General features: G+C 39.0%; 1 protein-coding gene across 1 annotated transcript; it reads right to left on the bottom strand.

Moving 5' to 3' along the window:
- Positions 1-3,852: 3,852 nt before the first annotated feature.
- LOC140946957 (uncharacterized) lies at positions 3,853-15,616 on the bottom strand. Its single transcript, XM_073396043.1, has 8 exons — positions 12,518-15,616; positions 11,722-12,004; positions 10,675-10,913; positions 9,994-10,266; positions 8,684-9,523; positions 7,675-7,861; positions 6,299-6,596; positions 3,853-5,674 (listed from the first exon to the last, which is right to left on the bottom strand). Exons 1-8 carry the CDS (start codon positions 14,937-14,939, stop codon positions 5,588-5,590), a joined length of 4,629 nt encoding a protein of 1,542 aa, XP_073252144.1. The 5' UTR covers positions 14,940-15,616; the 3' UTR covers positions 3,853-5,587.
- Between the last annotated feature and the right edge of the window lie 3,696 nt (positions 15,617-19,312).

The following is a 19,312-nucleotide window of genomic DNA, read 5'->3' as shown; positions in this document are numbered from 1 at the left end:
AAAATTTCAGCCAGAAAATAGGCTCCCGAAAATTCTAGGTGACCTTTTTAGGGTAAAAATCCGTTAAAAATAGGCAGTTATACCATTTTTTAGATGTTCGAAAATCCTAGGAGAGGCAGCCAAGCAAGAAGTTTTACAACAAATGTTTCGAAAATTCTAGATCTCAAATCGTCTTCCGAACAGATATTTTTCCGAAAATTGTCGTTGGGTGCCCCTGATCCATACTTTTTGTTTTTTACTGCAACTTAGTTTGGGCCTCTGCTTACAAAACTAACCTTATTCTTCTTGAAATTCTACAGAAACAACTGATCAGGACTTAGCTAAAACTCCTTTCGATGCACATACTGACCCAATATTCAAAATCTTAGTATTTTAAGATTTCATGATATATATTTAATACTGTAACTAGGCTTATTCATGTACTCTTATCAAAACCATACTCTGCCTTTAAAATTTCATTGTAAATTTACGTTACAAAATCAAATCCATTCGTATAACACATATAACGTTGGTTCAGTTGGCTTGATTTGTAATAATTAATAGTATATTCTAACAAAAATCTTGGAAAAACTGTTTAATATTCAACATTTGTGAACTTTCTTAATATATTGTTGCTTTAATTTCCTTTTATAATTGTGTCCATCGCCCGTAATTTTTATAACATCTTTAAAAAATTGTAATTGAGGACGCCTAATTACATTGGCTACTGTCCTCCTCGCCATTACTTTCTACATTTTTGTATCTTTTTTTCCAAATGTAATTTTAACTGCGTGGCAAATAAAATACAAATACGAATCAAATGAAAACTGAAGTATGTTTCACTTATCATATCGAGCAGGTTAGGAGCGCGGAACCGTCTGCAGGAGCCGTCATCAATGGTACAGGGAAGTTAACCCCCGCTGCCGCAACACCGTTCGGTGAACACCGGCCGACAAAGTTATGTTTCTATTTTTTCCTTGCCCCCCACCATGGGGACAGTAATAGCTTTAAATAAATCTGTGCAAGAAAATAATAAACAGGATGCTTTTTGCGGGCTACAAAAATGTCCGCAATTTGAAAGAGATTGCGAAAAGCGTGAAAAGAGTCAAAAGACAATGAAGTTATTAAAAAACTTCCCGCGATTAAACAAAGTTGGTTAAACAGTTGCGTGCTTTAGACCTGTTAGAACAGACAGGAACTTGTGGAGACGCTAAAATCCTCCAATAAGAGGGAAGAAAACAAACCTCGGCTCGGCTTCGTTTGAACTTAACCTATCAGTTAATAAACTGAATTGACCTTCCTGCTTTGACGACTTTCAGATTGAAAAAAGGACAATTTTCATGGTCGGCCTTGGTGACTGAATAATCATAAACAGAGGTTTAGAGCGTTATGTTCTATAGTTCCAATTCCGCTTATGCGGCTCCGAGGTCCAAGATCTAGAAGAAACTAAATTGATGGAGTTGCAAGCAGAAGCGCAAAAATAAACCAACTAAAACGCGTGGGAACAGGCATAGTGATTAATAATTGGTCCTGTTATCAGAGACTTGTTTTGATATTCCAGAAATCTCTTTGCTTAGAACACACCTTTTCATAAACTAAGAACAATTGTGTTAGTTTTGTTCACTGGGGCGGGAAGCGTTGTACGTTGTGTAATTCAGACAGGCCAATAACCATTTTCCCTTTACTTCCCTTTCCTCAAACTGGACATTTAGCTTTAGCCGCATTCTCTGTCAAAAATCCAATAGTTTTTAAATTATTTTTAAGTGAAAGCAAGACAGGTATGTTGGTAACAATGTGATGCGGAAAATTGCTCCATATGGCCACACCTTTGACCACCTGATGCATGGACAAAGGAGTTGCTTCACCAAAACACGTTCATTGTTGAATTTTGAACAATGTTACGATTGGCAGATGTAATGTATGAAAAACTCTATTATTTTGACATTTCGCTGTTTTTGTAAGAAAATGAAATAGAATTGAACAAAATTGGGTGTGTTCATTTAGTTCCTTTGTTTGTAAGGAAATAAATGGGCTTCATATAACGTGATATTTCTCAGTTCAGCTACTGCACAACTGGGGACAAGATCGGTCCTCTCGTCAAACAGGAGGTTTCCTACAAACGTTTAAAATCGCAAGGTAAACATTTTTTTTTTCGATCTTCGTGAAAAGAATCATCTGTTTTCTTTGATAAAAGCTAATCTTTTCTCCGTTTTGATCGCAGATTATGATGGATCAGGATCCGGCCGCGGCCGCTGGTGTAACACTGCGGTACGATATTGACGACGCGGACCCTCCAGTACATATATAGAACTGGTAAAACAGCGTGTCAATAATCGGGTAGTTAACGTGAAAATCTTGAGGCTCCAAATTATGGAATTTTTGAAGCAAATTTTACTTGATGAGTTTATGACTTTTCTGTAATCAATGTTTTGTGTTTCCCTTGTCGCTTAGTGACCCTGTTAGAGGTTTTTTTTGTCTTGGTTGTTATCTTTAGAGGTGGGGGTTTCATCATTTAGCCCTGCTTTTGGATCATTTACTTATATGTGTTGGAATGGAAAGCCCATTGCGATTTGTTTATTACTGAACGTTTTACTTAGTTTTCTATTGTTTCTTGTTGCAATATTTGTACATCTTATTTGTACATTTGTATGCTCAGTACTAAGTTATTGTACACTGTATTTAAATCTCTTAATATGTGAACTCAACTCTCTAGAATAGGCAAAGTACTTCAACAGAGATTTTAGTCGGTGCAAAGTATTTTACAGCATAGACGAGGCAGGTTTATACCTCTCACGTTTGAGCTTAACTGTTTCTGCTACAAATTAGCCTCACATATTATTTTTTTATTTTAGGTTATCTATGAAGACCAACCCGATCTGACAAATCATTTTTACGATGGTGTCACAAGTATCCAGGTGGGCGAGAATGCTGGAAATTGGGAGGTTTTCGATGCGGTCAACTATAATGGAAATACCGTTGTGTTGATATCTGGCGAGGAGTACACAAATCCAGGTGAAATGGGGATCGTGCATCCTGTTAAAAGCATTAGAAAGCTAGTAGATAATTAACCATTGTAATCACTTTGTAACGTAGAGAATACGAAAAGTATTCAGCCATGTAAGACAAAAAACTGAAACAAATAAACAATTCAAACCAATCTTGTTTAGTTGTTTGTGCTGCACAGAACCATGGCCTCTTCCCACGTGACCCTGCAGCTGGCCACTGCCCTTCTCTTCCCACTCCGTTGACCTCCGGAAATTTCACATGAAAATATGAAGAACAAAACTGAAATACGTCCAGGCTGAATCAGCTTCATCGAAAGTATTTTAAAATTTGGCGCAACCGGCAAATTTACAACATGAAAGAAGATGGGTTGGTTTACTTGTTTGTACGCGTTCTTCCTACTTGTGCCAAATCAATTGAAACCAAAGGCCGCAAAATCTGAAAAAACTAAGACGAAAATCGTCTTCTGAGGACGATGAAGTGAATGGTTCATGACATCACGCAAACCAGTCCATTGTTTCTCTCTTTAACTACGATGTTGTTAGTGCATTTGGACTCAATCTGATTGGTGTGGAACATTCCTCCTTAATTAAGGCATGCTTCCTATTGACTGGCTGATGTACTAACTACCTATCAGCTCATAGATAGCGCGAAGGAACATGACTCATCCCGAAAAATTGTTCTTAACTTTGCACTGGTATTACATTACTTAAACAGTTAAAAGGTTTACTCCCGGCTTTCGGCACTACTTTCGACTCAAGACTCAACCTCTCGATAACTATCTGCTCATAAAAATTGCAAGTTCACCATTCAAAAAGTTAATGATATTACCACAGCAGAAGCAGAGAGGGCAGAAAACTCCAGACGCTGTAAGGTAAAACAGTTACGGAAATTTAATCATTTCACCATCAATATATAAATTAAGTGTCTCCTAGCTATATCTCATGACCAGAAATTTCGCACATCGAACTTCGTGCCACTTACATTCAGGCTGTCACGCAATGGTCTGTTCTAAAGAACTGTTGTAATTTTTGTAAGTGTCCGCTGCTACCGCGCGTTCGTGAGATTTTAATTTTGGCCATGTAAAACCACAAAAATATGAGTAGGTTATCACGGCAACAAATTCCACTCAGGACTGTAATGTCACTATAGTTACGACGGCAAAAGGTCCATCCCCAATACAAAATACATTATATTAATACATTTCTATTGATATCATTTACATCATCTATTTTCATCACTGATTATTATATTAAACGTAATGAAAAAAAGCCTTTTTCCTGTACATCAATATAGATCACTCTCAACCGTAATACTTGAGATTTCTTCTGCTTATCATGACTTCTACTTTTTAATCGCTGAGTAGAAAGCAAAATGAGGGCAAAATAGTCACCATTTCACACAGTGGGTGTGACTTGATCTCCAACACTCTCTTGTAATGAGCAAGCTTAAGGGCAATATAAAAAAAATTGTATATCGGAAACGACTAGAAGCTATGACAGTAACCTCATGCAAGCTAGTTAATTATCATAAAAATACACTATAAAACTATAAATCACCACCTCAATTATCTGTACAAAAGTTGTTGCTGATTACTGTAAGCGTATATTAATTCATAAGCGCACTCATATTAAGACACCCTGTTACGTAAACGAGCACGAACGAGTCAAGACCTTTTTTCTTAATATACTTTTCAGCGATCACTGCTACATGTGAGGGTATCAAGGATGTCTGAGGCCAGTTAATAGAGGTTCTATTGTCTCAAGATAGTTACTCTGATTTATTTACAAACTTCCTTTCAATCTACATGTATTTATTTCTGGCTGAAAGATCAAAGTTAATCTTTGCTATCCGGGCTGAGGTGATAGAAAGACGAAGAAGCGGAAGGAATTTTGTAAAATGTATATGGTGCGTTTTTAGTGCGGGTTCCCAATTCCCTGCTAACTCTTGACATTCATGCTACTTTCAGAGGGCACAAGCAGTAATCTCTGACTTATGGACAGGCTGCAGTGACAGAAAAAAATTAATAATAATAATAATAATAATAATAATAATAATAATAATAATAATAATAACAATAATTAATAATATTTAAAGAGAGAGCCCAACTCGCCTTGGCGGTTTTCAGTGGGGCCCTCAAAAATTAACCATGCTGATTAATTAAGTAATTACGTAATTAACAAAAAGTAAAAAAAGCTTACAGTGGAAATTAAAAAATATCTAAAACTCGAAATTTAAAACTAGTCAAGGTCTTTTAGGCGTCCCATGGGACAAATGTCAGTATAAGTCTATGACATTGCTTGGTATGTGGTCATCGTCACTTAAATACAAAAGTAAAATAAAACCAAAGAAAAGTTTAAAGAATAATATAAAACAACAAAGCCTGTAAGTGACTCAGTCCCTTGTTACATTTGATATTGTTGCCTTACATCTAATGCTAGCAGTAATCAATTGCAGCACTGATAAAAGTAACTGGCCTTTCATTTAAAACTAATTTATAAATTACTTCGGGCTTTAAGTTTTATGTAAATAATACAACACTATTGTTTGCCATGAGTTAAATAATAGTTTCTTAACGTGTAAAAATAGCTGATGGCTTCTGTCCTTAAGCTACTGACTCTGGTGGACAGTTTGCTATGTTTCTTCCTTCCAAGGCTCTGGTGTTGGACTGAAAGTACAAGATACCATTGACCTAAAGAGGACAATAGAAAATTGACATTAATTTTGACAGTTGATTCAGCGGAGAAGGAAAAGAACAATGTCACAGCTGGTTGATGACCTGCAATGATTACTATGGTAACAGGAAGCTTAACTGTAAGCTTAAGCAACAGCGACAGCGACGGCAACAAGAATGGCAATAAACCAATAGGTTTAGATTGGCAAAATAACAACTTTGCACGGCATCACGCTTTTTTGTACATTTCTTTGCCGTCGTTGCACGACTACGACGTGAAAATGCCTAATTTCACGTTCAGGCGTTTTATCGAGGACGGGAAAACAAAACAACAATTTTCTTTTTCTTTTCCCGAATTATGAGGATACCTTTAGAATTTAACTCCAAGGAAGTTTGCCGTCAACGTCGTCATTGCTTAAGCTCCTTATTATTAAAACAAACACAAATATTACAAGTACCATTTACCCACAAATAAGGCCTGTGCCAGCCTCTCAGATAGTAGGGACAGAGGTTGCAAAAATAAAACAAGCCAAGCGAAAATAAGGACGCCCACGATCTGGGGAAGGGGTATGACCGCACTAATATCTTGGAGCCTGGAACAGGCTACCACAAATAAAGAGACTGCAAAGTAATCACACATACCTCCATCTGATTAATGCAGCCGGAAAAATCCTGTATTGAAGCAGCATCATTATCAACAGCATTAGGATTGACAGTGGATAACTTGCGTACCCCGCCCAGAAAGAAATTGGAATTAACATCAAGAGCCACAGCAGTTCCTGGAGATACAACACTCACAGGTGGGTTCCCATCCAGACTCAGAGATGCGTTCTTAGCATTTCGACTCACTGTTACACTGTGCCATGTGTCAAGGATTACTGTTGAGTTACTCTTAGCTTCACCAACTCCTTTGCCGAGATCATACCTCAACTTGACAAATCTAACAACAACAAAAAAAAGAATTCACACGAATCTGAATCAATCAAATGTTCTGAATACTGTCGACAAAGCAACGACTTATTTTTTTCAGGTTTGGATCAGATTTTTACAGTTCAGACGTACTTAATAGAGATGCGACAACGGGCAAAATAGACACCATTATATTCAATACATTGTTGTGTGTGTACATGTAGGTAAACGAACAAAAAAAAACTTCATCAATACTTTATAGTTCTAACTTTAAACAAGCCCACCACTTACAAAAAAGAAAAGACGGAAAAAAGATTCTGATCAGGGTTGTCATTAAGAGCCGGGGGCCGGGGATTTTCCCCGGCTACTAAGAGAGTGGCCCCCGGCTACTTTTATTGGAAAATAGAAGAAAAATAGAACCAAAATAAATCCCTAGCCGTTAGATTCCCCGCCTACTTGTTGTGTTTACCCGGCAACTTGAAATCTTAGTGACAACCCTGCTGATGATCAGCAACTCTACACAAAAATGAGATACGATTTTCCCTCCTCTACTTTTTCTAGACACTGGTAGTTAAAAGAAGTCTAAATTGGACCATTCTTTAAGAAATCATAGAACCTAAAGATCTATTTGTAGTCGGTCTTTCCAGTCTACACTATCTGCTATAATTTATTCAAATTGTTTGCGGGAAATGGTGTTTCGATAGAAGTGTCATGGGCAAACTAGTAATGGCTTAGAACTCGGTTTTGTTAAAGTCCGGCTAAACGCGACTGTTTAACTGGCCCATAGAGTTTACTTCCAATAACTAAGACATTTAATGGACATTGAAAACTTAGGATCGAAGGAAATTCTAGTAATCAGGAGTTTGAGATACTGAGAGTCAACTGCACAATGTGAAAAAAACGTCTTTTGTTACTTCACTGTTTTAGTAGCACATTACTGAACACTAAACTGTTTTAGCCCACATGCATATACATGTAAGCACCCTGGTTTGATTCCACCCAAGACCCTTGCAAGGCCAACTTAGGACTAGATCTAAAAGAATTTTTCAATAAGCAAAGTACAAGGGCAGTTGAATCATGTCTCAGTAATTGACAGATGTTCTTCTTACCCATTGTGTAAATAGATGGAGAGGAAATCTCCTGTTATACTTTGCTCATCATGTGCAACATAAAACAGGATGCCATTCCTTACTGCTGGTTTAAATCTGATGCTGATCTGTGTCGATGATCTGACATTTGTCTTGGTAAACATCATGTATGAAAAATTCTGGAACAGTGGTGTTTGTATTGTTATATCTACAAAATAAATACCGGCAGAAAAACAAACTCAATATGACATATCAACAGACTCCACAAGTTAAGAGAATTGTCAAAAACAAAACTTGTGCTTTTTTCCTGTGAATAAAAGAAGTAAGATTCTGAGACTTTTAAAAGATGATAACATATTATAATGATGAATACATATTTTAATTCTCTGTAAGTCTTATTCTTCAATTTTGAATGTTTACATTTTCGACATAAAAAAGGGATAGACGTTATAATGGAGTTGTAACTCAGAGTTTCACACAATAGGCGATCATCATTTTTTATATATATTATTTTCCAAGATACAGAGGGAGTACAGATGATGAAAAACTGTTGCTGATTTGTTGAGAAGAAAGAGTGGCATAAATTTGGCACACAACACAACACAGCACATATATCTCTCAGGGGCATAGCTAGGGGGGGTCCTGGGGTGCCCGTGACCCCCCTTGGTAGGCCTTCTTTTGAGCAAACAACCTACAATATTCAGGTGGCCAAAACGCCATGACAATATCTTGGCTGTAAAAGCCATTGTTGAAAATTAAAGCCCACTTTTTTAAAATTTGTTTTTTTGTAAAGTATTTTCGTCAACGGCTCTTGTCTTTAGTTAATATGGGCCTTCATGCCGCGATAATACGACTGAGCCCGCTGATACACGAGGGAGAGCAGCAGTGAGTAGCCTCTGTGACCCCACCTTTGAAAAATCCTGGCTGCGCCCCTGTTTCTTGTCTTACATTAAGAGCCAGTCACCACACAGGGTAACAATATCACAGCCAACATTTAAAGCCCTCAATAATAATACACACATCCACTAACCTTGATCACAGTACTGCCCTGTTTTTCCCAGCGGACAGTCACACTTGATGGTTGAACCATCAGGACGGCATGTACCAGTAACACAAGGGTTGTAACTATAACAAGGAATAAGCTGAGTGTTGCAGTAAAGACCTGCCCAGTCTTGGGGACAAGAACACAAGAATGTGGCTCCTTCACGAGTACAGTTGCCTCCATTCATGCACGGTGTGTTACTAGGTAGTGTACATTCATCATAACTTTCATTTCCAACATTTCTCCCTCTGACTACAGCCCATGCATTGGAAGCATCCTGAGTTGATAACTGGATGAAAGGTGTTTTAAGGGAAAACTTAATGGCTACATCATAAATGGCACCGTGAAATCCTCCACTTTTGAAGTCAAGAACACTTGGCAGCTGCCGTATATCTGGGACACCACCAATATAAAGTGGCTCAAACAAGTTGAGTCCGACGAGGGGGCCAACAGACCTGCCCTCTTTGCGTGACTGATCATCAACATAAAGGTAGCCATCACGATCATCACGCCCTGCTACCACCAAATGCCAATCTTTAGCTGTGTCAAGGGGCTCACTAGAAATACGTGCAATTCCACTACCAAGGTTGTACTGCAGTAAGACCATGTTGTTTTTCAGTCCAATGGCAAAGAAATCATCTCCGCTACCTTCAAATTTATTTTGTGCGCTGTAAACCAACAAGCTGTCATTCCAAGATGGTGATGAATCATCTACTCTGAACAGAAAAGTCACATGAAAGCTTCGAACTGCATCCTTGGGGATGGGGTACTCCAAAAATGATGGAAAACTTTGGACAATGGTGAACAATGGAACTGAAATGCTGATGACTGAAAATAAAAAGCGCATTAGTTAGAAAAATAATCACAAATGTAAAATGAGTCAAATCAACATTGGAAAGTTCTGAAAAAAGGCCATTACCAGTTCCTTACAAATCATTTATTGACTGAAAAAAAAACTGAGAAAACCTGACTAATAATTATTTTATTGATACAATGATCAACTGTAATATATTACAAGACAACCTGAAATACAACACACATTATTTTAGGGTCTCCACAGCTCCCAATGATATCAGCTAAACTGACAAGACAACCAATAACATGCAAGTTATTTTCTACCAATCAGGTCGCAAATAACAAGAGCTTATTACCATCAAATGTTAGACAACGCGATTTGACCCTGATGATGACTACTGAGTAGTCAGTGACACGCCAATCATTAAAACAGCAGTCCCATTCAGGACTACACTCACCAGATCAGTATGCTGGATATTTAATTAACAGTGACAGTAGCCTACCTGTTTCACACTGGACTCCAACTCTGCCCAAAGGACAAAGACAAATGAATTCGTTAGGATTGGAGTCCTTTGCTATGCATTCTCCTCCATTACAGTTCTCAGATTCACAAGCAGAATGAGTTTCGCAGTTTTTTCCGGTGTATCCTTTTGTGCAATTACACCTGTAATTATGCACATTATCTTCATCTGGGATACACACTCCATTGTTTTGACATGGCATTCTCTCACAGGGTGGCATATCACCTTCATTGATATTGAACCAGTTTGTTGCATCTAATAAAAAATATTATAAAACCATGATTTACCCCGAAAAATGTATTTTTTATTTCTTTTTCTTTTATTCCCCTCAGCCTTGGTAGCAAGAGTAACTGGCCTATTAAAGAAAGAAACCCTGCGTGCCATGCAAAAACAAAAAAAAAAAAACACACACACACACAAAGAGTAAAAAACAACAATGACTCTTCCCCCAATTTATGGAACAATTTTGCAGCCTCATCAAAATGAATAACAGCAAGCATCATCAGTGATGAAGGGATCTCGATGGGTTCCGAAAGTTCTGCGTTACTTTCAACAAATTGTTGGTGTTCAGGAATATTTTTTTTGCCAACAATGACCAGGATAAAAACAACAGAGGATGAATAAATTATTGAACCATGACCTTTAATCCATCAATTGACCTACCTGCTAAATTAATTGCCTCTTTATTAACTTGTACATCTTTGATAGCTCCCACAAATGATGGCACTGGAGCAGCATTACCTTTTGTTTTATTAAGCATACTGAATCCAAGAGGAACACCTCCTACATACCAGCTGTCATACAACTGTATTCCTTTTAAATTCCCTTTAACTTCACCTTTCAGCTGTGCTCCATTACCAATTTGAAGTGTTCCAAAAGGGGGATCTGCTCTTGTTACATAGCTACATCAAGAACAAAATAGCATCTGATGGTTATTTAGAGAATTATCAACTAAAGACTGACCAACTAGGCATGAATAAATGGTGAGAACAATCTGTTCTTGTGTGAGAAAGAGACCATGGACATGTGGAGTTTCTCTTCAAGAGTTAAGAAATATTTAATGAGTTAGGGCACCAAACAAGTTGAATACTTTACAACATGAGAAGAGAAATTTTGTATCTCCAGGTGGTCATGTACATGTAAATATAATATTAAATGCCAAACCACCAAACCATTTTTTATATTAAAATGTTTTGCAGCTCAAGGTAAAATTTATTGTGTCACCATAGCAACCACAACCTTTTCACATGGGAAGATATCACGTTTTCGTGGAAAAGCTCAACAGGCATTTCTTTGGTGTTTACATAATAGATTTGGTCTTAATACTATTTCTTAATACTTTTAGGTGGCTGGATGAAAAGTGCCGGCATTCTCAGTGCATAAAAGTGAAAGAGAAGAATGAACCCATTACTGTATATACAGCCATGGACCGAACATGAAGCTTGTTTAATTACGCCAGGTGAAGTTAATTAAACAAATGGTTGGTAAGTGGCTCAGTACATAATGGGCTCATTCTTCACACTTTTTAGGCACCAAAAGTGCGGGCACTTTTCATGCAGCTATCTCACAGGAAAAACTTGGCCATTACACCAACTTTGAAAACAAAGCTAAACTGTTGACTATTATGGTATTATAATAATTATTTAAAAGATAACTAAGGAGCAGTAAGGCTGTAAATTAAGTACGATATATTTATAATGTTACACGTACGTGGCTGTCGCTGTGATGGTCTCTCCAGTGTTAACATTTTGATCACTCCTGATAAACACCAAGCTGTCTCCAGGATCAAATCGAAATTCCAGTTTACCACCAACAACACTCAATTGAATAAAATCTCCACGTTCTTTGTGATCGGCAGCAAAAAGTATAAGCCCCTCAGTAGCATTTGTCTGAAATGTAACATCTATGGTGTTAAGTTCGTTATTAAACGAGATGCTCTTGTGTTCCAAGAACGAACCCTGTCTGAAGCCTGGGAAGTGAAGATCACCATTCTCTGAAAAAAATTTAAAAAAAACAGAATTTAAGAGATACATGACTTGTGAAACTGTTAATAAGTCCCTGATACACTGTTGAAACATTTGGAAGGTGTGAATGCACAAAGACCAAAAAAGCTACCAGGGTACATAAAGTCGTCAAAGGCAGGTAAGCGTTATTGAATCAGGGTAAAATTTTAAACTTAGACAGGGTTTACTAATGCTATGGACCATTTATTTCTCTTTAATTAAATTAATATAATAATAATAATAATAATAATAATAATAGTAATAATAATTTATCATTTATAAGGTGCAAAATAGCATTTAAATATATGATCTAATGCACAACATTCCACCTTAATCTCCAAAAAAGGGTTTAAAAATATGTTATTACCTGTTACATGTTCCTGGATGAGAAAATTTTGTCTGAAATAAATTATTTCTTACGCCAAAGTTGAAGTCTACCAACTTCCAAACTGGGGAAGCATACTATGTGAATGCTGTCAGTGGAACTTATATACTCTACTAACCTTGTATACTATTGCATTTTGGTCCAACAGTCGGGTAAGGACATTCACAGCGGAATTTATAGCTTGAGTATGGTTCATCATAACATGTGCCATTGTTCATACAGGGATTGTGAAGGCAGGTTTGGTTTAAGGGTGGTAAGGTTGGGGAAGGTGATGATGTTGGCCACACAGAAGACAAAACAATAACTGTACTTCTTGAAGGAGAGAGTGTCATAGTTGAAGTATAAAACACAGTGGTCGATAATGGCACCGTGGTTGTGATTGAAGAAGTAGATTTGCTTAAAACAGTGGCTGATGAGGCGAGGAATGTTGGCAAAGTACCAGTTGAAATCTTAGATGTGGTGATAACTGCAGAAGAAAATGGTAGCCTTGAAAATAATATACTGGATGATTGGATGACAGTTGACATTGCAGCTGGTGATGATGCAGGTGTAACTGATGAATAGATTGATGTTGGTAAGCTGGGACTTATTGCTTGAGATGATGAAGATGACTTGATTGTTGAACTTGCTGATGATGATAAACTAAACAAAACTGAAGTTGTCCCAGAAACCACATTTAAACTTCTATTTTGGGAAGCTGATGCAGAAGAACTTTCAAAAACTACTTGTGTTGATGATGGAACAAGTGGAGAAGAGGAAAATGGGGTAGCTGATGATGAGACCACTTTCACTAAAGAACTGAATGTTGTTAGCGAGCTAGATGAGGCTTCTACTGGTGATGTCGCCACTGATAAAAGACTTGTATTGATGGTTGATGAGGAACTGAATTTTATTAGTGAGCTAGATGAGGCTTCTACTGGTGATGTCGCCACTGATAAAAGACTTGTATTGATGGTCGATGAGGAACTGAATTTTATTAGTGAGCTAGATGAGGCTTCTACTGGTGGTGTCGACACTGATAAAAGACTTGTATCGATGGTCGATGAGGAACTGAATTTTGTTAGAGAGCTAGATAAGGCTTCTACTGGTGATGTTGATGCTGATAAATGACTTGTATTGATTGTCGATGAAGAACTGAATTTTGTTAGTGAGGTAGATGAGAGTTCCACTGGTGATGTTGACACCAATAAAAGACTTGTATTGATTGTTGGTAAAAGTGACTGCTGTGAAGACAGAGATGCTGAAGAAGTTTTGCGTGACTGCAATGGAGCTGATGAGGCCAACTCTGGTGTGCTTGCTATTGTTTGGGTTAATGAACGATATACTAGCAAAGATGTCAATACCGTAGATGTAAAACTAAATGAAGAAGAAACATCTTGTCTAACTGAGCTGGAATTCACTACCAGTGTTGTCGACAGTAGCATACTTGTTTGAAATGGCGTCATTGAGGAAAATGGAATTGAAGAGGATGTAATGTTTACAGTGCAGTTTCGCCCAGTGAAACTTGGTGGACATGTGCACGTATAGTTTTGTCTTTTTTCTCCTGACCTTTCACATGTTCCACCATTTTTACATGGTTGTAATGAGCACATGTTAAAAATAACAGTTTCACAGTTGACTCCTTCAGTATCTGGCTCACACAAACATGTATAACGATTAATGTAATCTACACAGAATCCCTTATTTTGACAGGGTTGTGAAGCACATTCATTGATATTTGTGTCACATAGATTCCCAGTATATCCAGGCAGGCAAGTACAATTAAAACTATCAGCAAGACCATCTGTTATGTCTCTACAAGTCGCACCATTCTTACAGGGATTTCTGCTTGAGTGACAGCTGTCAAGTTCTTCACAATAATTTCCTAGATATGAATTGGGACACAAGCATGTATAGTTCCGTGTAAAAAACTTACTTGCATTACTGGCACAAAGTCCCATACCACTACAGACACCTGACTGAGGCATTGCTGAGTTGATGCAGTATGGCTGCTGACGGCTGCGTACATACATTTCTAGTTTTATGCCAAAATTACAACTGAAAAGTGAGGGATTATCATCAATAAAATACTTGACTCCCACTGGGTTTAAAAACTTTGTTGGAACTTCAAATGATGTGGAAGTTGCATTATTGACTAACTGACCAGTGTTCAAGATGCAGTTGTCATAAGCATTTTTTGTAACATTTCGCACTCTAAAAGTAATCATTTCACTGGGCTTAAATATCACTTTATCCCCCTGTACAACAGTTTGAGGTTGCTGTCTGGGACCCCTGACGAACCCAAAGGGATCTTTTTCACCATAACATTCTTCTTCAAACTGTCCATCACATATGTGTCCATTATGTCCCCAGTCAATGGTAACCGTTCTAACTGTGTTGTTAAAACAGTGAAACCCAGAAGGGCAGAGAAAATTTGGAACAGAGCCACGCGGCTGAGAAGTTGAGTTTTGTGCCGAAGCAACATTAAGTCGCGAAGCAATCAGCAAAAATGTCAAATATAATGCAGATAATGTAAGGCAACGCTGTGACACTACGCACATCTCATCTGTTGAAGCTTCTACACTTGCTGCAAACTCTCATAAGATTTGCGGGATTTACGGTTCAGTGATGGAACACACGCGCTACACTTCCTTACCACCCTTGGTATTTATATAACATTCAAATCTGTGCTCATATATAAGGGTACTCTCGCATTTGCTACCAGATCGAATTCACTTGATGAATCAGCTTTGGATACATGACGAATTCAAACTCCATGATGAAAAATTTCACCTTGATCGAGATCCAGTACTCTTGCAGACTGCAGACGATCAATTCGTAGTAACAACTGTAAGAAGTGGCTTCGATTGCTGTGAAAAAGTAGTCAGCAGTTACTTGATTTAGAGGCTTCTAAACCAGCAGGAAAATTTCAATGTCGTAGATAACTACAAGCAAGACCAACTGTTTAAACTGAACAGCTGTATGGCGTACGTGTTTCAAGTTAACGGCGCTGCTCGAAAGGAGATATTCAACAGATCAAATATGGCGTCCACAAGTTTCTGCCGGATCCCTGTAGCTTAAGAAATATCCAGGCTTCTAAGAATTAACAACTTCTCTACAAATCTTAAATATTTTATATGTTATTCCTTCTGCGGTTGCCAGACGAAGCGTTTTAAAACTCAAATATTTCTCTCAAGGGAACGCTTGGCGACCGTTTACCCCCGATTTCAATAACAATGGTTGTTAGGGGTTTGGTGCTTTTGTGCCTGATTGATCTTGCAATGTGATTGGTTGGCTCAGACGCAACAAACGCCTGACAGATTTTTGCAGCTAAACTTAGAACTCACATCACAGCGTCCGGTACCTACATGAAGCCCTCTTTGCAAAGTACTTTACATATTGACAACTGCGATCAGGCATTCTTTTTATAGGGAAAGAGCGACGGGCTTCCCTAACAAAGGGGAAGAAGGACCGTCTGATAACACGTCATGCTTTACACAGTCTGATGATCATGTTTATCAGCCCCTTTACAAAGGCTGGCATGGTTGGCCGAATTCCAGGTACCGGATTCCTGCCTTTATGAGGGGGGCGTAAGGGGGGTCCGAAAACCGCAAAACCGCACCGAAATACGCCAAAAAACCGCAAACCGCATCGGATTTTTTCCCGAATACCGAAACCGCGCGTACATGTAGGCCACAATATGAAAGCTGACGTTAGCAAGATTTGGGATATACTCTGATAACATTATGCGTTAGTATTAAACATACCATCATAACGCCAGCGATATATTGTACTACACTATTATACTCTATTTACTACTAACCAAATGCCAAGTATGCTGGTCATGTACTTGAACGAGTATTGATATCTCCCTTGACTTTGAAAAACTTTGTCACTGATCCTGTACGTCTTACATTGGGTGACTGATTACTTTGGACGACCCTGTGCTAGTTGTGGAACGCGGAATAAATGTTTCTTCTGGAATTGTGACTTTCTTGTCTCGTAAGGAGTTCACGTTCAGTGGAGAAGACGATTGTTAAAACGTACAGCTCTTCCGTACCGAGTTCTTGCACCTATTAAGAATGTCGCCGAACTTCCAATTTCCCCTTGGAGCAACGTGGAATCTTCTTCAACTTCTTCATCGCTGCTTTCATCAAAATTGTCCCCCTCCTCTTCCTCCAACTGGTTTACTGCGGCATCGTCTGAAGTATCATCAGACTGCACGTCAAACGCAATGGAGACAGGGTTCTCAAAGATTTCACATTGTCTCTGGTACATAAACTCAGGGAGTGTACCGTGTCTTGCCATAGTGGTCTCTTGGCGTACAGTTCGCTGTCTTACGGCAGCTCCATAGGAGGCGGCCCAGTCCCTAAGTGAATCACAGTCTACTTGACACATGTTGACGATAGGAAGAGGATTCATCACAGGAACCTGGGACAGCAACAAGGCTCTCTCTGGAGTGGGGTACCATGATCGCCTGCTCGTGTGATAGTACGCTGCCCAGTTGGTTACGCGTTTTACCGTCTCTTTCATAGTAGTTCCGAATGACTTGCAGTACTCTGCCTGGGATAAGTTTGCCTGCTTTACATATACAGCAGCGTGGCAGTTCTCGACATCAAGCGTCATGCAGCTTAATAGGTTTGTGTGGTCATACTTAAATTGTTTCAGGTTAGCATGCAATCTCTGTAGACCTGTCTATCATGGCAACTGATGCCACTGTCGTGGCAGACACATGCCCCTGCGGTCCATTAAGTGTGGTGTGGATGCCAGTCAACTTTTGAATGCCACGGGTGTTCTCGTCAAGCATCTGTCTGCACTGCCCCACAAGACCAATGGCTTCTCCTGAAGACTTGACCGAGAAATGAGCACCTCTGTCGTGCACGGAAAAGGCTTCGTAGAGACAGCCAATTGCTTTGAGAAAGTGTGCGCGTTCTTGTAGTTTGGTACAGAGTTTGATGGAGTTCGTCTGAGCGTCACAAACATAAACCACACTTCCGAACTCAGAGCAGATGCCTACCGGTTGCTTGAAGCGACACTCTTTGACCGGGCCATCAGTACTCCCTTCTTCTTCGTCAGAGCCTTCAAACAAACGTAGGTGATTGCCGTTATCACTTAGTTGCCATACAGACGCCTTCGTTTGGTTTGTGTACAGGACGTCTTCGCCAAAACTTGTCAGAACACAGGGCTGATTAGTAAGCTCCACGGCTAATCTGTATTCACAGGTTTCCAGATTGACAGTGCTTATTCCTTGCCCATGTGAAAGGAATAGATTCCCGCTATTAAGGCACATGCTGTTTACCTTCTTCCAGGTGGGCCTGTAAGGAACAATTGCCTGAAAGTTCATACCTTTAACAACAACACCGTCCTTTTCTATTTGGAGGGAGATGATTGATTTATCAATGACTTCAGCTGCATAAATCAAATCACTGTCTACACAAAACATAGCTTCAAAGCTTGGCTGCGTTACTCTATCCCAGAAATGAATTTCGTCATTTCGGACAGTGTGCGTTAAATAATGGTGTTTGACAGCTTCAGAATATAATTTTAGCCTTGACGTTATCTCTGCAACAGTCCCAGCAGGTGATACGTTCAACGCTGTAGCTAACTGGATTAGATCATCCTTCTTCTTCTTTTCTGTGTTTGTCATGTAAATCGATCCTTATTTAAATTCGATTACCTTTATTGGACCACTGTCCGAAGCCAGAAATATGATACCTTCGCAGCAATGGATCTCCTTGGCCTTGAGGTTTTTCCCAAGAGCAGTCACTTTGTCAACTGGACTGTGAAGGCGAGCTTTGAACGTGGTAGTACTTACCAAACTGTCTCTCTCAATTTAATGAGGCGCTTCTCATTTTTGTTTACCTTACAACGAAATTTGTTCTTTTTTCTGAAATTCTCCCCTTCCTTTCCTTCTTCATAGAAGATTGCCACGCAATTAATTACAACGTCCTCTTCACTTTCAGTTGCGACCTCAACGACCTCAGTTTCCATTGTCGCGCATTGAATAAAAGCAACGAGAACACGAGGCTGTACGGCTGTACGAGCTAACATCCGGCATGAAATTTCACGAAGTCGACGCATCATTGGCCAAAACGGTTAATCACATTAAGTATTAACTGGAAAAGGCTGTAATTGCAAACCACAGAGTTAAATTGTAAGCTGATATAATGAACCCTGATGCGTTGTAAAACAAAACACTTAGCTCGCGCTTGCTAAACAACCGGATGCCGACCGTTCTAAAGAGTGTTATCACCGGAGACACTTTTTTTTTCACCGAAAACCGCGACTTAAAAGTTGTAATAACCGCAAACCGCTTAGTGTTAAAAAACCGCAATACCGCGAGTTAAAATAAAAATTACCGCAAAACCGCACCAAAAATAACGCAAAACCGCATCACCGCAAACCCTTACGCCCCCCTCCTTTATCAGTGGAACTTGGATTCTGGATTCCAGTCGTTAGTGGCATTCCGGATTCCAATGCCCAGGATTCCAGATTTCACAGGCAAAAATTTCCCGGATTCCGGAAATCCGGATTCCCTAATTATTAAAGTGGGGCGAAAAGCAGTCATCATGGATACTTCCCAAACTTTGAGGTGTAGGTGTTAAGCAATAGAAACGTAAGGAAATGTTTCTCTTTTTTAAGACTTGGTTATTATATTGTAGTTACCGGGGTATTAACGCATGATTCAATTTCAACCGTTACCATGCCCCCCCCCCCCCGGGACATACCCCCGGAAATTTGCAGTTTTTTTCTTTCCTGGTGGTCTATTCCCAACCCCGGGCACGCGTGAGACAATTCCCCACCCTGAACCCTCGATCAAACTCATATACGTTGTTTTGGCTACATCTTTTTTAGAGCACCATTGAGTTCTGTAGAATAGCAACACGATTTTTTTAAACACGTGAACAATACATTCGAAAGCGAAAAGGAAGAA

Source organism: Porites lutea, chromosome 8, assembly GCF_958299795.1.
Source record: "Porites lutea chromosome 8, jaPorLute2.1, whole genome shotgun sequence".
In the NCBI taxonomy this organism is placed as follows: Eukaryota; Metazoa; Cnidaria; class Anthozoa; order Scleractinia; family Poritidae; genus Porites; species Porites lutea.
This window is presented reverse-complemented; position numbering and strand designations above follow the sequence as displayed.